The sequence below is a fragment of the Melospiza melodia genome, chromosome 17 (genome assembly GCF_035770615.1).
Source record: "Melospiza melodia melodia isolate bMelMel2 chromosome 17, bMelMel2.pri, whole genome shotgun sequence".
NCBI lineage: Eukaryota > Metazoa > Chordata > Aves > Passeriformes > Passerellidae > Melospiza > Melospiza melodia.
The window spans coordinates 11,670,185-11,693,308 of NC_086210.1; the positions used below are offsets into that span (position 1 = coordinate 11,670,185).

The window sequence follows — 23,124 nt, forward strand, 5'->3', positions numbered from 1 at the left end:
GAGGGACGGCCAAGCAGACTGGAAAAGGCTGGGAGGGGAGAGAGCACAGGAGGAGACACCTCCTAAAGGGCCCACGTCCCCATGCAGAGTGGTGGTAAAAGACCACCAGGCTCTGTAAGCCTGTCCTTGGAGAGATTTGCTCAGCTTCCTGCTCCCTTTTTTGCCCTCCTAGGGAGATGCGCCATGCTTGTCATCGCTTGTGTTCCAGTATTGCACTCCACCTCCTCTGGCTGCTCAGCACACAGGAGCCACACTGGGATCTGCCCGCCCTGGCATTCCTTGTGGAGGTGAGCCGGGTGTCCAGCGCTGCCTGGCTGAGCAGCCTCCCAGCTCTCTGCCCTCTCGTGGCAGCAGCCGCCTGGGACGGTGCCCGCACCCTGTGCTGCTGCTGCTGCTGCTGCGTCCTGGGCCCAGCCCTGTGCAGCTGTGGGCTCCTGCCGGCCGGCTCCCCCGTCACTGGCCTGTGCCTTTCAGGTCCTCGTGTGCCTGGATTCTAGCGAATGTGGTGACAGTGTTGTGAAGGTCTCTTCAAGGTACCTGCAGAGCGAGTGCAGGGAGAGGCGTCGCCTGGCGCTCAGGGCCCTTCTCGAGCTCATTGATGATCCCTCAATGGTGAGAAGGGGGCGGTGGCTGAAGCTGCGCTGGGAACGCAGTCACTTGGCCTGGCCTGGCCTTTAGGCACTGGGGCAGCTGCTCCCAGCTCTCCTGCCTCCTGCTTCAGCTAGCCCAGTGCTTCAGGACAGTCCTTTGGCCTCTGGGCCCTGTAGCAGTAGGGTGGGACTTCACAGACTTGTGTTCCGCACAGGCCGAAAGAATGTGGAGCTTGACCAAAAGCCTCATGCACCTACTGGGGGACAATGATGCAGAGATAGCTGGGATGACACTCATCACACTCAGCTTTATACTCCTGCACAAACACATTCTGATGTCAACCCCCATTGCCGTGCAGCTGGCTGAGGCACTCCTGCCACTCTTTGACCACGTAAGGCTCTGTGCCCCCAGCTACAGCCACTGGCTGCTGCCTGGAAACTGTGTGCCCTGTGCATTTCCAGCCCTGTGCCCAGGGCGCCCTGGAGGAGCCAATGCTGAGGTGTTTTTTCTTCTTCTTTTCATCTAGGATAATAGCCAGGTACAGCTGCTCTCCATAAAACTCTTCCGAGACATGATGGAGTATTTGGAAGAGAGAGAAAAACCTTTGGAAAGCCCTGTGCAACAGAGCCTGCTTCCACTCTTCTTCCACTGCAATGATGAGAATCAGCATGTGGCAGAGGTGAGGACTCCTGGGCTGCTGCTGTCCGCCTGGCAGGGGGCTCAGCTGCCTCCTGCCCTGCGCCTGCTGGACCGCAGCCTCCTCCAGGCCATGGCAGGGGGAGGCGGGTCCTGTGCCCTGGGCTGCGGGGCCATCTCCGCGTCTCTGCTGCTCTCCAGGCTTCTCGGGAAACGCTGCTTTATGCGGTCAAGTTCATGAAGAGGAGGGATCTCAAAAAGCTGGTGAAGGAGCAGAAACTGTGGAAGTTCAGCAAGTGCCTGGTAAGGACGGCCTGGAATCCCCAACTCAGCCAGGAGAAGGCCCCTGAGGGCGGTGCTCAGTGTGCGGGCCGGGCAGCTGTGCCCCTGCGCGCTGCTGCAGCCAGAGGCCGCGCGGGCTCTTCTCCAGGCTCCCGTGGGCCCGTGCCGGGTGCCCATGAAACCCCGGCCCAGCGGGGCTGCGGGGCAGGGGCGGCACCGCGGCTCCCCGGGCAGCAGCCGGCCCCCTCCCCCTCCCCTCGGGAGCCCGGCGCCAGCGGCTGCTGGCCGCGCCTCAGGGCTGTGCGGGCAGGGGAGGCCGGGACTGGCCGCAGGCAGCGCCCGGCCCAGGGGCTGAGCCCACGCCAACCCTTCCCTCCTGCCGCTCTCTACAGCTGGCAGAGGACAGGAGCAGAGCGGCCGAGCACCTGCGCCGGGCCCTGCGCTACCTGGAGAGCCCACAGGAGCCCCTGCGAGAGGCGGCCATCAGGTTCATGAGTGAGTTACGAGCCCGGGCTCCCTCCCCAGCCCGCCGCAGCTCGGCCCCAGCCCCGCCTGCTGCCCCGGCAGCGCCAGCCGGGCCCGGCGCCGTGGAGCCCCGCCTGGCCTGGGCATTGCTGCTGCCGCCCTCTGACAGCCGTGCCCTGGGGCGACAGCGCGCTGCATGGGCTGAGCTGAGCGCTGCCGGGCCAGCAGCCCGTGTGGCCAGAGCGCCGGCAGCGCTGCTGGCAGGGAGCTGTGCGGCTGGGGCCGTGACAGGCTCTGTGTTCACAGGCATGGCCGGGCGGCACCTGAGGGGGCAGCAGCAAGAGCTGCAGCTGATCTGCACCGGTGAGTGAGGGCAGCGGGCTGACAGCGGGGACTGCCGGGGGGAGCTGCAAGCCCTGCCCCGGCTGCGGAGGGCTCTGCTCCCGTGGGCAGAGCACACGGAGATTTCAGGGCTACGCGGGCCATTTGTGGCCAGCAGCTTCGGGCTGATCCCCTTGCTCCCTTCTCCCTCCTGGCCATGGCAAGAGCTGGCTGGGATGGCCCTTGCAGGGGGCTCTTCCTCGGCTCCCTGCAGCTCCAGCTTCTGACCGTGCCTCTGTTCCTCTCTCTCGCAGCTCTGGAAGACAAAACGAATGACGTCAGCCTCGCCGTCGGAAGCCTGGCAATTCAAACAATGTGCATCCTCAGGTCAGGAGAGCGGGCTCCCATCTCCAGGTTCCAGTGGCTCCAAAATCACCTGCGCAGGGCGTGGAAGACACGGCCCCGTCTGTCATGGCTCGGCTGCCTGCCCTGCCAGAGCTCTGCGGAGAGCTGATCGCAGAAGCTCTTTTTGCTGGGGCCACCTGAGTCAGGTGGAATTTTGTTTTTCTTCAAGAATTTTCTTTTCATTTTTTTTTTCTTTTACCATGTAAATATAGACTATGTTAACATACACAGACTCCCAGGATCTTTCTTTTGCTGCCCAGGGTCCGTAGGGCATAGGGGAGGAGGGGGAAAAGGATGCTCGCACTCAGCCAGCTGCCCAGGCGTGCAGTGGGCCAGGGGAAATGGCCAGAAGCCCCTTGGCCTTTGGTGGTTCTGCTGAAGCCTTTGTGCTGCCCAGAGAGCGGCTGGGCAGGGGCCGGAGCTGCGGGGATCCCTGCCAGAGCGGTGCCGGGAGATGGTCACAAGCCCTGTGCCAGGCAGGAAGCGCCAGCCGTGTCCTCCTGCCCGTGTGCTGCTGGCTGCCTTGCTGAGGGCTCCCAGGTGCCTCTGGATGGGGCTGCTCTGGAGCTGCTGTGGGGCTGCGGCGCTGCTGCCGGGCGGCTTGGCCGGGCTGGGGCAGCCCCTGAGGGGCTGGGGCGCTGGCAAGCCCCGGGCCATGGGCTGTCAGAGGCCACAAGCAGCGCCCTGGCAACCGTCTTGTTCCTGCCAGAGTTGACTTGCAAGACGCATCCTGGGCACTCTGCAACTAACAGCATCAGTGTTGTTGGAAACCCAAATGCAGAGAAATCTCAGACCTTTGGTCTTGTCAGCAAAGCTTAGTATTAAACACAGGATTTGATCTGAGACTTTGGAAAGGGCTTCTAAACTAAGGTGCTAGAAGCTAGAATGCGGATTTCTAGTCTATAGCAGCGACACGGGGAGGAAAGTTGAAGTGGAGGAAAGTTTAGAGTTTTAGAGTTCAAGATCTAGGAAGAAATCAAAGTAGTTACAATGCTAAACAAGAAGTTTAGGATGCAGTGCTGTAGTTTTGTGTGTCATAGCATGATTGGCTAAGGAAGCTTACACTGTTAGCTTGATGGGGGAACCCAGGAAATTAACTCTGGCTGCCCTGCAGGACTCCAGACCCTGTCAGAGGGCTCAGAGACCTTGGCACAGAGCCCAAGACCCCTGTGCCTTTGATTTAGCCCTTGGAAAAAACAATCACCAACCTTGTATGAAGAATGACCAGCCACAAAAGTTGAAGTAGAATGATAGTGAATTTATCCCAGAGTGGAAAACTAGATTTTGAGGGTTTTTAGAATGGGGCTTCAGGGGGCAAGATGGAGGAATCTGGGCATGTCCAGCCTTTCTCCTTCTTCTTGGCCTCCCTCTTCTGCTGTGATGTTGGCATTTGAGATTGGTCTAGAGCAGAAGCTCACTGTCTAACATAGATGATAGGGATTGGAAAGTAATTGTAAATATTGTACAGGTAGTTTTTAGTATAAAAAGATAACACCACCCCAGGGGAGGCAGAGTGCCTTAGACTGTCTTGCTGAGCGGACCTCGGCAGGACAGGAGAAAGAATTTTATCGATAAGATGCAATAAACAACCTTGAGACTGACAAATGAAGGGCTCTGACTCCTTCTTCGACCACCGGGCTGGGAAAAGAGACTTTCTAACTTATCTCGGGGTCACTCTGACCAGCTAGAGACTCGGAGAGCATGAGTCCGTAAGATGAAATCTTGAAGATTGGGTCCAAAACATAAAAATCCTTGTTGGCCGTGTCTTCTTGGCCAAGAAATCCTTCAAAGCTCTTGTAACTACAAGTCTTGCGGCCCTGTGAGCCATGCGGTGGAGATGTGAGCCCAACTCACCCTTCCTGCCTATGTAGAAGAGAAGAAAAAGCAATGGCATCATCTAAAAAACTCAGTGGTCTGCTCTCTAGCTCGTTCCAAATTCCTTCAACTCCCCCAAAGTGGGATTTAGCTACAAATAGATGACAAGGACTCTTAGGGCTGGCTCTTTGACTCCAGAGCGGCTGCTTTAGAATCTTTCACATAACCCTGTGTAGTTAGGCGCCAGAAATGTATAATTTGAAAAACCTTTCCCAACTGACTTGCATGGAGGCTTGTTTGAAGGGTGTTTGAAGAGAAAGCTTCCCAGCAGAGGTCTGGGCTTTGGCCTAGTTGTGTCCCCGGCTGATTGTGAAGTGTGCCGTCAGCTGAAGGGCTATCCCGGCCAAAAAATATCATCCAGTCACTTGGACTTGCTCTTTTTGCCCTATAAAAGCTGGACCCACTTTTGGGGCAAATTTGGAGACCTCATCTATGGGTGGATGGACCACCTAAGATTTTACCAGTTGTCACAGACACATTTTTGTTAAAATCTTTTCTTTAGGATTTTTGGTCTTCTGAGGAGCTGAGGCCTCCGAAACAGAATGTAAACAATGGTTATCTGCTGTTGTGGAATGCAACAGGTGGATTCGTGATTGGTCTCTTGTAGATGTTTGCATTTATTGACCAGTCACTGCAGAATTGGCTCTCGTTCTCTGTCCGAGCCTGCTGCCTTTGTCATTAATTCTTTTTTATTCTTCATTTAGGTAGCTTCTGAGGAAACCTTTCCTTCTATTTCTTTTTAGTATAGTTATAATGTAATGTATATATAATAATATAATAAATCCAGCCTTCTGAACATGGAGTCAACATTCTCATCTCTCCCTTCATCTGAAAAGTCCCGTGACCACTGTCACAGATGGTGACCCTCAAGTGAATGAGGAAGAAATTTATCACTTGGTGAGACCACCAGAGAAGCATTGGTACTTCTGGGTAAACCCTGGGTATGTGGCATTAATGGTCACCTCACAAGTGACCACAGAAGTGGACTCTAGCCAGGAGCTGACGAACTGAAGATCCTGATTTGGACAGAGTTCACAGCAAGGCTAATCACAGAGAGAACCTTTTGCAAAGCCTCCGGGAAGGTGTTTGGAAAGCCTAGAAGGACCAAGCAGCTGGCCAGAGTGTGCTGGACACTGTCACAAGGTACTGTTAGCTTTTCCTTTCCTGAAGGTGCTGCCATGCGCAGATTGTGGCTGCACATGTGGGGGACCTCTCCCAGAGAGGCAGATGTTCATTTCTCCCCCTCAGAGGAGAAACTTATTGCCCTCTGGCAAAAATGGGGTGAATTCCCCTGTTGGAGAGATATTTGTATGAGTTTTTTTCGATGGGCAAAGTTCTTTGGGTTTTTATGAATGTGCTCTATGCCCTTGATATGCTTGAATGGGAATGCATGGAATCCATTTTCCAAGCCGTTTTGAACCGTGGATTCGGGTACCCCCGCATTTATCCTATGTTCAGGGCACTCTTCCTGGTTTTGAAACAGAGAGGGGCTGCCTTTCCCTGGATTGCTGACTGCAGGAGGCAAGCCCTATTCCCCCAAATTCCCGCGGGAGAAGTTCCTTTTTGGGGAGACGATCTGCTGCTTCCCAGTCTCCCTGGCTCACAGCAGAGGCGTGAAGTCTTGCCCGAAGCCGAAGAAGTTTTTCCCCTGCATTTTTGGAGAATGCTCAGATGGAGCCACTTTTTCTGTCCTCCGTTGCTCTCAGAGGAGTTTTGAGTGGGCTGAGCTGTCACTGGAAGCCGTGCAGGCATCGCCCCGGCCAGCCTCTTGGACCTCGCATCGCTCAGACCTGGGGGCGGCGTCGGTGCACGAGGTCCCAGCTCCCGAATTTGTAGGGCTTCCCCAACCCTCCCCGCGGGTGCGGGCGCTTCCCCACATGGCCTCTCCCTTCCCTCCATCAGAGCCTGTGGGTGCGGCGGCCCGCCTGTGTCTGTGAGCTCAGACACACTGCTTTCCACTGCTTCCCACGGCTGTGCCGGTGTTTCTAGGCAACAGCGCTCAGGCACCGCTTCCACCGCTTCCCGCGGCTGCGCCTGTGTTGCTAGGCGACGCACTCAGTGACAATGGCAGTTGCTGCCAGCGTGTGTCCGAGGCTGAGCCGCCTGCGGATGCACCAAGAGCTGACCCCATGTGGGTCCCCATAGCCCTGCTCGTGGTGGCCCTGCCTTTGCCCGCAGTGCCAATGCCGGAGGTTGCAGTTGAGACCAGAGACCCGGCGCCGCTGCCCTCGTCCTCCCCTGCAGCCTGCTGCAACTGCACTCTCTCTGGCCTCGCCGCCCCCACCAGACGCCCCGGCAGTTCTGCCGCCTTCGGGAACTCCATCCTCCATGTCTGCGTCAGAGGCTGCCCTGGAACCGGCGGCATATCCGAGCTCAGACCGTCCCCGGCCGATGGCTCAACAGCTGAGTGCGGGTGCAGCCCGGCTGCCTTCTTTCTAGCTCAGCGTTCTTGGTGGGTTGGGGGGTGTTTGGTCGGTTGTTTCCCCTTGGGGGGTGCGAATCTCCCTGCTGTCCTGCGCGCCCCAGTGGCGAGGGGAAGGTGGGTCCTGAAAGTTCTGCCTTTGGTCCCCAGCCAGATGGGGTGGGGGTGGTACTGGGAGGCAGATGGGAGGAACACCTTTTGCATTTGCATTGCAGAGGCAGAGGGAATGGCGAAAAACCATCATCTCTTGTTTTCTGTGGGGAACAAACATTCCCACACCCGAGATGGAGATTCTCGGGACAGCTTCTGTCCCCCCACTGCCAGCATGCATTGGTGATTTTGGGGGAAGGAAGCGTTTGGTCACTTGCTCTGCCATTGCACTGGCACTGTGGTGCCAGGCTGTGACAACACAGAGCCCCCCTCGCAGGCCAGGCCTGGCTGTTTGGCTCGGTTCCCTGGGCCAGGGCCACTGCCCAGCCGGCTGTTGGGTTTGGGGGCTTTGCTTCCCCTGTCAGGACCTGGACCACTGTTCTGTGGGGCAGGTCTGGGGTTCCTGATCCTTCCACGGTGGCCAGGGCCCACTCAGGGCCTCTCAGGCTCCTCTCTGCTGCTGCTGCTCTTTCCAGAAAAAAAAAAAAAAGTTGAAAGAGCTAGTAGCAGCTCATAAGCATTGTAGAGCAAAAAATTACAAGTGGTTCCATAAAGGGGTGTGGCCAAGACATTAAAGAAATTTTCTCAAAATTGTTTGATAACTGTCAATGGATTTTTGATAATTATTGATGATTATTCTTCAGCAATTTGTTGTTTCAGGATTCTGCAAGCCTGTTTCAGGACCAAAAGGGACTTTCAGAAATGTCAAAGAAGAACATCTTCAGTCCATGGACTTTCTCCTGAAACTCAGCTGTTTGGAGTTGAAGCAATGAATTTCTTTGCATTGTTTTTGCATTTTCTTATATTGTAAGATTGTTTTAGTGATATGGTAGAATTTTCTGTTCTCCAAGTGAAGAATTTCCCTGATCATTCCACATCAGCACTTGATTGAGGTTTTTCATTGGCAACAGATAACCCTTCAAGTGTTTTTTCTTTCCTCTGCATGGGTATGGCAGACGAAATTACAAACACTTTCCTTTTTAATTTAACTAAAACAAAAAGGGTGATATGTCACAGACATCTTTTATGAAAAATCCTTTCCTTAGGATTTTTCCTCCTGAGAAGATGAGAGGCCTCAGGAACAAAATGTAAACAATGGTTATCTGCTGCTGTGGAATGCAACAGGTGGATCTTTGATTGGCCCATGTTGGTTGTTTCTAATTAATGGCCAATCACAGTGAGCTGGCTCGGACAGAGAGTTCAAGCCACAAGCCTTGGTTATCATTCTTTGCTATTCTATTCTTAGCTAGCCTTCTGATGAAATCCTTTCTTTTATTCTTTTAGTATAGTTTTAATATAATATATATAATAAAATAATAAATCGAGCCTTCTGAAACATGGAGTCAGATCCTTGTCTATTCCCTCATCCTAAGACCCCTGTGAACACGGTCACGGTGACAGGCTGCCAGGGAGACAGGGTGACCGGAGCTCTGCCACCCCCACATCCCGGGCACAGGTGAACCGGGGGCATTTCTGTGGCACCCCTGCCACGCTTGCCCTCCCCCCTGCCAACCCCCCCTTTGTCACTCCCTCAGCCTGGGGGGGGGCTTGGTGGCACCACAGGACCCCTCTCTGTGCCATCCCCGAGGTGGCACCTGTGCTTTTTGTCACCGCCACCCTCCAATTTGTCACCAGTGCCCTAAAACAGAGAGTGGCCCACATCCTACAGTGGGGGGCAAGTGACAACAACATTTTTGGTGTCTCCCTAACCACTTCCATGCCCCCAAGGATGCCACTGCCCCCCCCCCCACCTCCTCCTCCCTCACCTGTGCCCCAGGAGGTGATGCCGCTGCTCCCACTGGGGACATGCCAGTGACACTGAGGGGACACCGTGGGTCACCCCTCAAAGGGACTGCAGGGTCACAGTGGGTCCTGGAGGGACAGCTGATGGCTCCTGCAGTGACAGCTGGGTGACACCAATGCTGTGGCGACAATTTGGGGGGTGGGTGCTCTTTCTGGGGTCTCCAGGGTGGGTCCCAAAGTCCCCTCCTGTCACCACAAAGTCACCTCCCCAGGCCTTGCCTCAGTTTCCCTCTCGCTCTGCAGGGACCATGTGGAGCTGATGTTATAGCATTGGGTTTATTTTGGGGGATTTTGGGTTGGGGGCTACTGGGATGGGCTGGTGGGACAGTGGGATGGGCCAGGATGTGGCCAGGCTGGTGGTCATCTGGCCTGGGGACAGGCCAGGTTGGAGGGCTGCAGGGCCAGGCACTATCCAGATCAGAATCCAGCTGGGATCCACGGCTCTGGTGTCCATCTGGACCAGTGTCCATCCAGAGTGGGATCCATGGCTCTGGTGTCCGTCTGCACCAGTGTCCATCCAGAGTGGGATCCATGGTTCTGGTGTCCATCTGGACCAGGGTCCATCCAGAGTGGGATCCATGGCTCTGGTGTCCATCTGGACCAGGGTCCATCCAGAGTGGGATCCATGGCTCTGGTGTCCATCTGGACCAGGGTCCATCCAGAGTGGGATCCATGGTCTCGTGTCCATCTGCACCAGGGTCCATCCAGAGTGGGATCCATGGCTCTGGTGTCCATCTGGACCAGTGTCCATCCAGAGTGGGATCCATGGTCTCGTGTCCATCTGGACCAGGGTCCAACCTCTCCTGCTCCCATCCATCCCATACTCTCTGGCCAGGGCCACTCCTCACTGCAGATTGGACAAGACCCTCAGTCAGTGCCAAGATGACCCCAAACCCCGTCCCAGCAATCCCACCAGGCCACCCACCCCGAGCCCCAGTGCCACTGGTGTGCCCTGGAAGCCAGGCCAGCTCTGGAACTCCTGGAAAAGGAGATCCACAGTCCTGGGCTGGGGACTCAAGGGCATCCAGGATAGCGAGCACTGAGTCCATGTGGCATGGGGGGACAGTTAGGAACACAGCTGGGGACATGCCTGGGTGGACAGGGGTGGGGGGTGAAGGGGGTTTAGGAGTGGGGAGGGGTTGCAGGGTGAGATGCACCCAAAAATTTGCCAAAGTCAAAGGGGAGGATGCCCAAAATTGGGAGGAAGGATGAAAAAGAGGGAAAGGATCCAAAATAGGGGGGAACAGACGCTAAATAGGGGGGAAGTGACCCAAAACAGTGAAAGGACCCAAATGACAGAGAAAGGATCCAAAATAGGGAGGAAAAGACACAAAATAGGGAGAAGGGACGCAAAAGAGGGGGAAAGGATCCAAAACAGAGAGAAACATATCAAAGTGGGGGAAAAGGACCCAAAATCAGAGGACAAAGGGTGTCACAGGCACGAAGGTCTTCCTGCACTTGGGGCGCTCACAAGGCTGCCCTTAGTGGTGGCTCTGTTGGTGTCTGGTCAAGGCAGACCTCTCTGAGCTCTTCCCACACTCAGAACACTCTTAGGGCCTCTCCCCGGTGTGGATGCGCCGGTGGGTGATGAGATTGCAGTTGCGGGTGAAGCCCTTCCCGCAGTCAGGGCAGCGGAAGGGCCTCTCATCTGTGTGAAGCTGCTGGTGCAGAATGAGACTGGAGCTGATTGGAAACGTCTTCTTGCATTTATCACACTCGAAGGGCCTCTCCCCAGTGTGGATCCTCTGGTGGCCAACCAGGTGGGACTTTGACATGAAGCTCTTCCCGCACTCCCCACACTCGAAGGGCCTCTCCCCGGTGTGGCTCCGCTGGTGGACAATGAGTTCAGACCTCGACCTCAAGCTCTTCCCACACTGCCCACACTTACACTCCCCACACTTGTATGGCCGTTCCAGCCCTGTGTGGATTCGCATGTGCCGGGTCAGGTGGCAGCTCTTGTGGAAGCTCTGCCCACACTCCTCACACTCATAGGGACGTTCCCCAGTGTGGCTTCTCTGGTGGATGGTCAGTTCAGAGCTCGTCCTGAAGCCCTTCCCACACTCTGCACACTCGTAGGGCCGTTCCCCCGTGTGGGTCCTCAGGTGGGCAGTCAGGGTGGAGTGCTGGGCGAAGCTCTTTCCACACTCAGGACACTTGTAGGGCCTCTCCCCGCTGTGGATGCGCAGGTGGGTGATGAGGACAAACTTGTCCTTGAAGCCCTTTGCACAATGGGGGCAGCAAAAGGGCCTCTCATCTCTGTGACTCCGCTGATGCCTGACGAGACAGGAACTCGTCTGAAACCTCTTCCTGCATTTATCACACTCGTAGGGCTGTTCCTCGGTGTGGTTTCTCTGGTGGATGGTCAGTTCAGAGTTCATCCTGAAGCTCTTCCCACACTCCCCACATATGTAGGGCCCTTCCCCAACGTGGATTCTCATGTGGCGGATCAGCTTGGATCTGAACTTGAAGCTCTTCCCACATTCTGAACACTTGTGGGGATTCTCCCCATCCTGAAGCTGCTCATGGACCCCCAGCTCTGAGCTCCGGCCGCCTCCCTGGTCCAGGTTGGGTCTTTCCTCCTTGGATCCCCATGATCTGCGTTTGCAGCCCCTCCTCAGGAGGGATCTCCGGGGCTTTTCCTCCCCGTTGGGTTCCTGTGCTGTGGAGCCGCTCAAAACAGCCTCTTCCACGAGGTTCTGCTGTGGGGATTTGTCCTCCCTGGTCCCCATCCTCAGCTCCTTCTCTGGGGGAGGAAGGACAAGGAGAGGATGGGATTTGCCTCCGTGCCACAGGGAAGGACAAGGAGATCCTCCCAGTGCGTCCCCAGCAGGACAGCTTTGGCAGCAGGGTTGTCCTGCAGCCGGGGGCCGTGCTGGGCTGGGAGATGGAGCAGGACAGAGGGGGAAAGGGGCACTGACTTCCTCCTCACCTGCCTGGGGCTCCCGGGACATCTTCCTCGCGGCCTCCTCCTCCTCCTGCATCAGGCCAAGGTTTGGGAATGGGAAATCCTGGTGTGGAGGTGTAATATGTAATGTAAAGTAATTCATGTGTAGGGGGAAAATGTATAAAAATAAAATTGTAAAATAAATTAAACATCACAGGAGCCTCTGACCATGGACAACCTAGAGACAGATTACCTCACTGAAGTTGTGAAACTCCTGGTGGCAGCAGGAAAAGAATGCCTCGTTATCAAATAAAAGAACGTGGCTGGTGCAGAGATGAGCTTCCCCTGGAACCACCCGGGAACACCCCAGGACCATCAGTACTTCATAAGTATCATCAATAAAGATAACCAAAGTCGTCAAATGTGGGAATCCATAAAAATCAGAAGGTTTTAGGAAGGTGGTTAAATACAGGCCTCAGACAGCAGATTTGTGAACAGTGCTAAGGCAGCAGAAAAGTTTTCTAAGCTGTAGGGAAGACATGGGAAATAGAACAATAAGAGCTGTGTAGATGGGCCTTCTAAGTTGCAACAAGTTTATTTAGTGTATATTTTAGAAGGTTAATTATGAATAGAGCTCTGTGCATTGTCTCTTATAAACGAGCCATTGTGATGGAGAATAGGCTGCTATTGTTTTAACCAGAATTACGTGTGCTTCAGATTATTGGATAGAACTACTGTCAATATGCTTTTGCTCTATGTGATTGGCTGAGACTGAGATTGAGACTGTCTTATGGTATGTTGTAACACTAAGTTTCTTTGGCTTTCTGCCTGCTGGACCAGCGAGCTGTAGCATCTTTCCTCTCCATTGTCATAACAATGTAATGAGATTGATGCTGGAAAAATAAAAGCTCAAGACACTGTTTCCAGTAGCCCCGTCCTGTTCACGTCTGTATATAAACTGCCAGCATAACAGTCAAAAAAATACATCTGAATACATGAGTTCTCCTGACATGATCAGCACCCGCCACCGCCCAAGAAATAGGAATTGTCCAGCCCTGCACAGTAAAAAGAAACTTCATACTTATGCGGGGTGACAAGAAATCGGGACACCTCTGACTCGGGCAGAAAAAACTGTAAAAAACAGCCCCATCGGAGACGGCATTTGTGAACAGAGGGAGATCCGATGCGATAGAGGTCGGGTCCAGGTTCACCCAGAGCCGACCCCGGGGCTTGACGCTCTCTTTGACTGTGGCTTTTAGAGGACCGTATTTCTGGTCGCAAAAATAAAATCTTTCCCATTTATAAATTTGGCTTTCTCGTTGATCATTTATAACAGGGGGAAAACAAGGGTTGAGTGTGTTGGGTTTGATGGTCCCGCTGCCCAAGTGCAGCTGGAGAAGTCAGCGTCCCTTTCAGCCTCGGGGGGCCCAGAGCCCGCTCATCCCCAGCCTCCCGCACCCCTCCAGGCAGCCGGTTTGTCCCCCGGCTCCGGGATCGTCCCTCTGCGCTCTCCCTGCTCCGGGCTGTGGTAAATAGGTGTGATTCGTGCTGACAAAATTGAAACAGTAATCAATATTGATACAGTAATTAATATTTTGAAATAATAATAAAACAGTTAAAAGTTGTAATGCCAAGAAAGAAAGGGAGAGGAGGGGTTCCACCCCACCCCCCCCCTTCCCTGCAGATGTTCAAGGACAGGAAAAAGCAAGATATAACAGTTACTAAAAATTAACAGAAAGAAGGGAAAATCTGGTTGGGTCTCAGGAAAAAGCCAGCTATAAGAGATTTATTGCTTTGATACTTAAATGTAATAAAATGTTACTTTTGGCTTACATCGTATGGCTTGGGGCACATGTGTAACCCAGGGGTGAGTTGAAGGACATCGAAGAAGAGGAGAGGTCTTCATCAAAAACTACCCCCAAAGACTTGTGCGACCACCAAAATGAGTGGTGGAGCATGCACGGTAAAGGTGATGAGGGCGGAGGTAGAAGAATGATGAATCGAAAATGGGAAGAGATGGCATTGACACATGGCATATAAGGGGGGAATCTTCACTTGGCAAGCTCGTATGTGAGGTGGCAAGGGTCCAGAACCCTGCACTCCGTACCCTGCAGAGTATGCGCTAATATTGCAACCAAATATGCGCTATTATTGGAACCAAATTATCCCTTCTTTCAATCAAATGACATTGTCAATATTTCAAGTGTATCCAATTTTATATATTTTCTAAACTATTCAATTAAAATTGCTCCTACCTCTAATATTCCCCCCGGCTCTCCCGGGTATCCCCAAACCCGACATCCCCTTCTCCCTGCCGGTCCAGGGCGATCGCAAAGTGGGACCCCACCCAAGATCCCTGCAGGGGCATTTCCGGCTCGGGTTTGGGGTCCTGCAAGACCCAAACATCCCCTGCCCCACAAAAAAAATCCTTCTGGAGCGCCCCCATCCCGCCCCACCCCGCCTGCCCCGCCCCGCCGATGGATTTGGGGCTCCCCCTCCCCGCTCACCTGCGGGTTCCGGGGGGGCGATGCAGCCGGAGCGTGCGGGCGGGGGAGTCCCGTGGTGTTGGGGATGCTCATATTCCTTCTCTTGTTCCGGTCTCCCTCCTCTTCCTCCCGCTCCTCCTCCGTCCCAGCCCGGCCCGGGCAGTGCCGACACCCAGAAGCAGCTGCGCTCTGCCCTGGGCGGGTTCCGAAACAACCGCCCCAGGCGCGGCACTGGGAGCGATCCTGAGAGCTGCGGGAAGGAATTGGGAGCGCTTTCCCGGCCAGTGCCGCTCTTACTGGGAGCACTGGGAGGGAACTGGGAGCAAACAGCGCCCGGAGGCGGCTGCAGCCGGCGATGGGCGGGGCCAAACCGCAGGGTGTGGTTATGCAAATACGGGAGCGATCGCGCGCTGGGATTGGTGGGCGGGAGCAGCGCGGGGTTTGCTCGGTTATGTGAGAGCCGGGAGGGTCCGGAGCGATGGCGGCGGCGTCCGGTGAGAGGGGACCGGCAGCGGGAACGGGACCGGGGAATGGAGATAGGGACCGGGAATGGGGACAGGGAGCGGGGATGGGGACCGGGAGCGGGAATGGGGACCGGGAATGGAAATGGGAACAGGGAGCGTGAATGGGACTGGAAATGCGGACAGGGAGCGGGAATGGGGACAGGGACCGGGACCGGGGAAGGGGACCAGGAATGGGACCAGAGATGGAGACAGAGTCCACAAACGGAGACAAGGACCAAGGGGGAGAATATGGGAACGGGAGGGGGAACATGGAAACAGTAACCGCAGAGAGAATATGGGCTGGAGATTGGTGCTCCAAAGTGTCCCAGTGAATCCCAGCAGGGGCTGTGAGCTCTGCAGCTGGGCCTCCCCTGCGCTGCTGCGGCCCAGGGCCCAAAGGCGGGAGCTGCAGCCTCGCTCCTGTCTCAAGAACAGGAGCCTGCTCCAGGCCCATGGCCCCTGCATGGCCCCAGCGTGAGGGAGGGCTCTGAGGCACAGCGGCTGCTGGCACGAGGGGCTGCTCCGGCCACCTGGGGCCCTCTGAGAAATGCCCAAAGCCTTGTGCTCTCTGCAGCTGGCCAAGGACAGCAGCAGGGCTGAACGGTTCGTGTGGCACAGCCAGCCCGAGCTCTGCAGCCCTCAGGAATGGGACCAGGACAGGACCGGGATTGGGAACAGGGACTGGGAATGGGACTGGCAACGGCGACAGGGACCAGGAACACAGGAGAGAGACCGGGAAGAGGATCATAATTCAGAATATGGGAACAGGACAGGGAATATGGAAACAGCAAACAGAGAATATGAGATGGGAATTAGGAAGATGGGATCAGGATGGGAAATAAGAATATGAGAACAGGACTGGGAATGGGAATATGGGAACGGGATAGGGAACATAGAAATAAAAAATGCAGGAAATAGCAGTGGGACTGGAAATATGGGAACAGAAACAGGACAGGAAATATAGGACTGGGAATATGGGAACAGCAACCAGACAGAGAATATGGGACAGGGACTGGGAATGAGACAGGGAGTGGGATCCGGGACAGGACCAACAGTGGGGTGACACGGTGTTGTGGGTTCAGCGTTGGCTAAATGCTCATGTACTCTCTAGAATTATTTACTTATTTCTTGTTGGGAGACAGAATTAGAAGAAAGGTAAAGTAGGTTTTAATGAAAACTTTAACAGGGTATAATGAAAACTTTAGTAACAGGACTAAAAGAAAAACTAGTAAGAACGAGCATAAAACTTTTAGAAAACTTCTCCTCCTCTCCCCACATTTTATCTTTCTCACTGACAATGTCCAGAGACAAATTTGGTATTCTCAGTCAGTTTACTTCTAAAACAATCTTTCATCAGTTTTCTTAGGGAGAGGAGTCTTTCTTGCCTTGGCTATGGAGATTTCTCTACAAGAAACAGTGTTCTTGTGGCTTCAATCTACATGAATAGCAGCCTCTTGGGAATTTGCATTCGTGAAGTCCTTCTCATCTTTCACAGCCTTCCCACAGCTGTGTTTTTGGGCTATGTTAACTTACTAGGGAGCTAATTTTAAGGCTGAACTGTTAAAAAACAAAGGTTCTTTTTCTGTATCTCTGAAATCATCTTCATCTCTTAGACCAGAGGTTTTCTTCTTCTTTCCTGGGAGCAAAGGGGCTTCATTACTTTTGTCTCTCTCTGTTCAAGCTTCTCATGAGGACTGCAGCTGCTTCAACAGCTGTTCACTTTAGCATTGGTGCCTCTGTTCATGATGGCCCTTGAAACCCTATATCCTTCTAAAGCATTTTAATGAGTTACAGGGAAAAAGAATCTGATGTACCGATTGCATTCTTCTCTATAGCCTTACAGGAGGATTTCAGCCTAAGACTAATGCATTTCTTCATTTTTTCTCTATCTGGGACTTGAATCCTTTTTTACTGACTTTGGTGTCTTTATGTTGTCTTCTATATGTCCATCTATCTTTTTCTCTCACTTGAGAGAGGATTGAAGGTCTGTAAGTTTCATTTGTGCAGTGAAGGAGTTGATGTTACCCAGGCATTGCACCATTCTTGTTGTTGGTTCTGTGATTCCTGCCAGGCAGTGGTTGGAGCAGTCGCAGTGCATTATTTCAGGCTGCCCTGAGGGGGCTGTGTCAGGGTCTCAGGAGGGCCTGGGCTGGAACAGCAGCATGCCAGGGGCTGACGGCTTCCCCTCCCTCTGCTCGGCAGTTTCTGGTGAAATTCAGCTGAGACGTGGGCCAGCCTGCAGGGGAGGCTGGGATCAGGGGAGCCAGGCTGGAACACAGCAGCAGCACACCAGGGATCGATGGCTTTCACTCCCCTGCCTGGTGGGTGAGGATGAAGTTCAACAGTGGCAGAATCTTCACCAAGCTGCCAAAAATCCAGCGGTGGAGCCAGCACAGCCCAGCAACTGCAGGTGGGGCTCAGCAATGGCCTGCTGTGTGAATGTCACAGAAGGGAATCTAGCTTTAATTGGCTTATAAACATGCCTGTTCTCAAAGCTAGGCAGCAATTGGTTTTGCTAGGCCAAGAGAAGCTCTCATCAGCTCTTTTCAGAAAAGATAATTTCTATGGGTGACTTCTTTCTTCCTCACTAAATGTCAATCATAGCAAACAAATGGGAACCAGTGCAGGGCAAGGGAAGTCACAGCAGGGAGAGGGGGATCCAGAACAGGGGACACCAGGAACCAGGACAGGGGGACATGGGGACAGTTCAAGGGCAGGGGGTCCTTGATCAGCTGCCTTGGACCTCCACCAGGGTCTCCCAGCGCAGCCATAGCCACCAGCCCTGGGGTGCCCAAAGCCCTGAACAACCCCCAAATCCCTCCCAAGAACGCTCAACTCCCTTGAAACCAGCATCCCTCACATCCCCAGAAGATCCCACCAATATCTCCAACCTTGTCTTAGTTCAACGTCTTTCTTTTTACCCTGGTTTTGTGTGTTTGGAAAGGACAAAGAGAAATGAAAAGAAAATTCAGGCCACAGGGAGCCAGGATCATGTGGAGCCCCCCAGGCAGGTGTCTTCCCAAAATGGATCACCGGCGCCACGGATCACCAGGGCTCTGCCCACCATGGCTCACTGGGGATCATCCAGCATGGATCCTCCCTTGGGGGATGGAGCTGGAGCAGCGCAGGAAGCTCTTCCTGCACTCAGGGCACTCACGGGGCTGCCCTTAGTGCTGGCTCCGTTGGTGTCTAGTCAACTGAGAGCTGTGGGAGAAGCTCTTCCCACACTGCCCACACTTGTAGGGTCTCTCCCCAGTGTGGATGCGCCGGTGGCTGATGAGAGCAGAGTTGTGCTTGAAGCCCTTCCCGCAGTCAGGGCAGTGGAAGGGTTTCTTGTCTGAGTGAATGTGCTGGTGCACGACGAGAAGGGAGCTGGTCTGAAACCTCTTCTTGCATTTATCACACTCGTAGGGCCTCTCCCCAGTGTGGATCCTCTGGTGCACGATCAGGCTGGAGCTCACACTGAAGCTCTTCCCACACTCAGAACACTCATAGGGCCTCTCCCCGGTGTGGATGCGCCGGTGGGTGACGAGATCGCAGTTGTGGGTGAAGCCCTTCCCGCACTCACGGCATTGGAAGGGCCTCTCATCTGTGTGAATCCAATAGTGCTGGAGGAGAGAGGAGCTGCTCTGAAATCTCTTCTTGCATTTATCACACTCATAAGGCCATTCCCCTGTGAGAATTTTCATGTGGCAGATCAGGTAGGATCTCTTGCTGAAGCTCTTCCGACATTCTGGGCACTTCTGGGGCTTCTCCCCATCCTGAAGCTGCTCATGGACCCCCAGCTCTGAGCTCCGGCCGCCTCCCTGGTCCAGGTTGGGTCTTTCCTCCTCGGATCCCCGTGATCTGCGTTTGCAGCCCCTCCTCAGGAGGGATCTCCGGGGCTTTTCCTCCCCATTGGATTCCTGTGCTGTGGAGCTGCTCAAAACAGCCTCTTCCACGAGGTTCTGCTGTGGGGATTTGTCCCTCCTGCTCTCCATCCTCAGCTCCTTCTCTGGGGGAGGAAGGACAAGGCGAGGATGGGATTTGCCTCCGTGCCACAGGGAAGGACAAGGAGATCCTCCCAGTGCGCCCCCAGCAGGACAGCTTTGGCAGCAGGGTTGTCCTGCAGCCGGGGGCCGTGCTGGGCTGGGAGATGGAGCAGGACAGAGGGGGAAAGGGGCACTGACTTCCTCCTCACCTGCCTGGGGCTCCCGGGCCATCTTCCTCTTGCTCACGGCCTCCTCCTTTTTCATCCTGCCAAGGTTTGGGAATAACGAATCCTGGTTTGGGGGAAAACAAGGCTTACTGAATTGGCTTTGACGGTCCCGCTGCCTAAGTGCAGCTGGAGAAGTCAGCGCCCCTTTCAGCCTCGGGGAGACCGGAGCCCGCTCATCCCCAGCCTCCCGCACCCCTCCAGGCAGCCGGTTTGTCCCCCGGCTCCGGGATCGTCCCTGTGCGCTCTCCCCGCTCCGGGGCTCGCGCGTTCCCCCCGGCTCTCCCGCGTATCCCCAAAATCCGTGATTGCCGCTGTGCCCGCCGGTACCGGGCGATGGCCACGTGGGATCCCCCCCAAGATCCCTGCAAGGGCATTTCCGGCCCAGCTTTGGGGCCCTGCAATATCCCAAACATTCCCTGCCTCGCAAAAAAACCATCCCGGAGACCCCTCCGATGGGATGGATTTGGGGCCAGCTCCCCCATCCCGCTCACCTGCCGGTTCCGGCGGAGAGGGCGATGCTGGCGGATCCGGGGGAGCGGCGGGCTGAGCGGGGAAACCGCGGCGTGTTGGTGCTGCTCTTCCTCCTCCTCCTCCTCTGTCCCTCCTCTTCCTCCTACTCCTCCTCCGCTCCCAGCCCGGCCCGGGCAATGCAGACCCCCAAAAGCAGCCGCGCTCTGCCCTGGGCGGGTTTCACAGCGGGCCCGTCCCGCGCGGCACTGGGAGCGATCCTGGGAGCACCGAGAGCGATCCTGAGATCAGCGGGAAGGAATTGGGAGCGCTTTCCCTTGGAGTCCCGCTCTTACTGGGAGCACTGTGAGGGAGCTGGGAGCAAACAGCGCCCGGAGGCGGCTGCAGCCGGCGATGGGCGGGGCCAAACCGCAGGGAGTGGTTATGCAAATACGGGAGCGTTCGCGCGCTGGGATTGGTGGGCGGGAGCAGCGCGGGGTTTGCTCGGTTGTGTGAGGGCCGGGGGAGCCGGAGCGATGGCGGCGGCGTCCGGTGAGAGGGGACCCGGGAGTGGGAATGAGGCTGGGGAATGAGAATGAGAATGGGGACAGGGACCGCTGATGGGGACAGGGAATGGAGATAGGGACCGGGAATGGGGACGGGGACCGGGGATGGGGATGGGAATGGGGAGAGGGACCGGGGATGGGGACAGGGACTGTGAATAAGACCTGGGATGGGAATATGGGAACGGGACAGGGAACATGGAAAGAGCAACCACAGAGAGAATATGGGCTGGGGGTTGGTGCTCCAAAGTGTCCCAGTGAATCCCAGCAGGGGCAGTGAGCTCTGCAGCTGGGCCTCCCCTGCGCTGCTGCGGCCCAGGGCCCAAAGGCGGGAGCTGCAGCCTCGCTCCTGTCTCAAGAACAGGAGCCTGCTCCAGGCCCATGGCCCCTGCATGGCCCCAGCGTGAGGGAGGGCTCTGAGGCACAGCGGCTGCTGGCACGAGGGGCTGCTCCGGCCACCTGGGGCCCTCTGAGAAATGCCCAAAGCCTTGTGCTCTCTGCAGCTGGCCAAGGACAGCAGCCGGGCGGGACAGCAGACGGGGGGACATGGGGACAGTCCTGGGCCAAGGGCTCCTTGATCAGCTGCCCCAGAACTTCCACCGGAGTCTCCCAGTGCAGCTGGAGCTGCTCGGCCTGGGGTGCCCAAAGGCCCGAGCAACCCCCAAGTCCCTCCCAGGAAACCTCAGCTCCCTCTAATCCAGCATCCCCCACATCATCCCCTGAAAGATTCCCCCATGTCCAAATCCTTGCCTTAGTTCAACATCTTTATTTTTACCCAGTTTTTGGGTTGTTTGAAAGGACAAAGAGAAATTAAAAGACAATACAGGGAGCCAGGATGAATTGGAGCCCCCAGGCAGGTGTCTTCCCAAAATGGATCACCAGGACCAAGGATCACCGGGCCTCTGCCCACCTCGGGTCACTGGGGATCATCCAGCGTGGACTGTCCCATGGGGGATGGAGCTGGAGCAGTGCACGGAGCTCTTCCCGCACTCAGGACACTCACAGGGCTGCCCTTAGTGGTGCCTCCACTGGTGTTGGGTCAAGGCTGAGCTCTGGCAGAAGCTCTTCTCACACTTGGGACACTCATGGGCCTGTGACATCACAAGGAGCAGAGATGGATGTCAGGCACCCACCAAAGCTGCTCTCTCACTCCCCTCCAGAGATGGAGAGGAGAGAGAAAATAGAATGAAGTCTTCATGGGTTGAATTAAGGACTGGGACAGATCACTCAACAAATGCCATCATGGGCAAAACAGTTCAAAATTAGAGACATTAATTGAATTTATTACTATCAATCAGAGCAGGATAGTGAGAAGTAAAATAAATCTTTAAAAACACCTTCTGCCCCTCCCTCCCTCCCTCCCAGCTCTGCCTCCTCCCCCAGTGGGTGCAGGCAGACAGGCATTGGGGATTCTGCTCAGTTCATTCCTGTTGTTTCTCCTGCTGCTCAAGGAGAGGAGTCATTCCCCTGCTGCACCATGGGGTCCCTCCTGGAGACACTTCTCCATGAACTTCTCCAAGGTGAGTTCATCTCAGGGACAGCAGCTCTTCACAAACTGCTGCAGCGTGCCTCACTCTCCCATGGGCTCACATGGAAGGACCCTGCTCCAGCATGGGCTCCTCTCTCCATGGGTTTGCAGGCCCCTGCCTGGTCCCTGCTCCAGCACAGGCTTCTCATGGGTTCACAGCCCCTGCTCAGGCACCCCCTGCTCCAGCAAGGGCTCCTCCAGGTGCTGCAGGTGCATCTCTGCTCTCCGTGCCCTCCATGGGCTGCAGGGGCCCAGCTGCCTCCCCAGGGGCTGCCCCAGGGAATCTCAGGGCAATCAGCTCCAGCCCCTGGAGCAGCTCCTGCCCCTTTTCCTGCCCTGCCCTGGGGTGTGCAGAGTTGTTCCTCTCTCACATGTTCTCACCCTGGTCACAGCTACAACTACATGATAATCTATTTTCATAAATCTCTTATCCCAAAGGTGTTACCACCATTTCTAACGGGCCCAGCCTTGGCCAGCAGCTGGTCTGTCCTGGAGCTGCCTCGAATTTCCTCTGTGGGACATGGAGGAGCAGCTGCTTGCATCATCCTCTCACAGAAGGTGCTCCTAGAGCCCCCTCTTACCAAAACCTGGCCATGCAATCCTAGTATAAGTATGGTCGGGTTTTATTACCATTATTCATTCTTATTATTGCTATTTTGGCTACTTTTGCTCTTAATATTACAGTTACTACTTGTATTTTTTAATCTTTTTGACTCTATATTAAGAGTGTCTTTAGTAGAACTTGAAACAAGAGCTCTTAATTGCAAGTAGAAGTTATCCTTTTTTCAGCCTCTTGCCCTGCCCTGTTCTGTGTCATTGCTGTGTGTGAAGCTGCTGCTGCCAGGGCTCCCCATTTCCCTGGTTTGGGAAATTCGATGGCATTGCTCACATGTCAGAAAGAGAGGGCTCATTCCAATCAAATGCATTGCCTGAACTCTTCTAGGCCCAGCTGTTGGAACCTTGTTTTGTAATGTTGTTGACTTTCCCAGTATCTGTTAATATTTGTGATTTTATGACAAAATGTTCTTGGATGTGATTTTGCAAGATTCTGTAGTCAGCTTTCAGTTTGCTCTGGGATTTCTTAATGGTGTGTCAGAACTGAATGCAGCATTTTGGGTAGTGTGAAAAACATGTTCAGTCTCCTGTGAAAATTTAAAAAGTGTAATAAAGGACAATAGGAGACAGGGACCATAGAGCAAAGGGTATTCTGGCCGGGTGCACCTTGGCACTCAGGCAAGACCACCGTTACCTTTGGGGATACCCCTTAAATACCTTTTCCATTACATCAGCCTGTTGCATATTCATAGATCCTTATGCATAGTAAACTTTTCCCCCAAACTAGTTTACATGTTCCAAGAGTTATTTAGCATGGCTCTTCCTTGGGTTCACCTTTTTACAGCATGCAGATTCCTTGGTTGTGGATTTAGTCCTTTTTTATCACCTCCAGTTTTTGGGTCTTGGTCCACACTGTCTTCATATGGTGAGTGCTGATATTTGACATACCTGTAGCAGGTGTCCTCATCCTATGTTCATTGGATGTTATCCCATCCAAGCAGGCATTTTAA

General features: G+C 54.7%; 1 protein-coding gene and 1 long non-coding RNA gene across 2 annotated transcripts; one reads left to right on the plus strand and one right to left on the minus strand.

The window, feature by feature from the left end:
• Positions 1–3,937: 3,937 nt before the first annotated feature.
• LOC134425975 (zinc finger protein 271-like) lies at positions 3,938–19,864 on the minus strand. Its single transcript, XM_063170974.1, has 6 exons — positions 19,513–19,864; positions 19,004–19,085; positions 18,000–18,817; positions 14,342–14,818; positions 11,880–11,958; positions 3,938–11,693 (listed from the first exon to the last, which is right to left on the minus strand). Exons 2-6 carry the CDS (start codon positions 19,056–19,058, stop codon positions 10,501–10,503), a joined length of 2,622 nt encoding a protein of 873 aa, XP_063027044.1. The 5' UTR covers positions 19,059–19,085; positions 19,513–19,864; the 3' UTR covers positions 3,938–10,500.
• A 90-nt stretch (positions 19,865–19,954) lies between these two features.
• Positions 19,955–22,252, plus strand: LOC134426008 (uncharacterized). The gene is made up of 3 exons (XR_010029826.1): positions 19,955–20,020; positions 21,483–21,551; positions 21,998–22,252. It is a non-coding gene; the product is annotated as an uncharacterized LOC134426008 (long non-coding RNA).
• Positions 22,253–23,124: the final 872 nt, after the last annotated feature.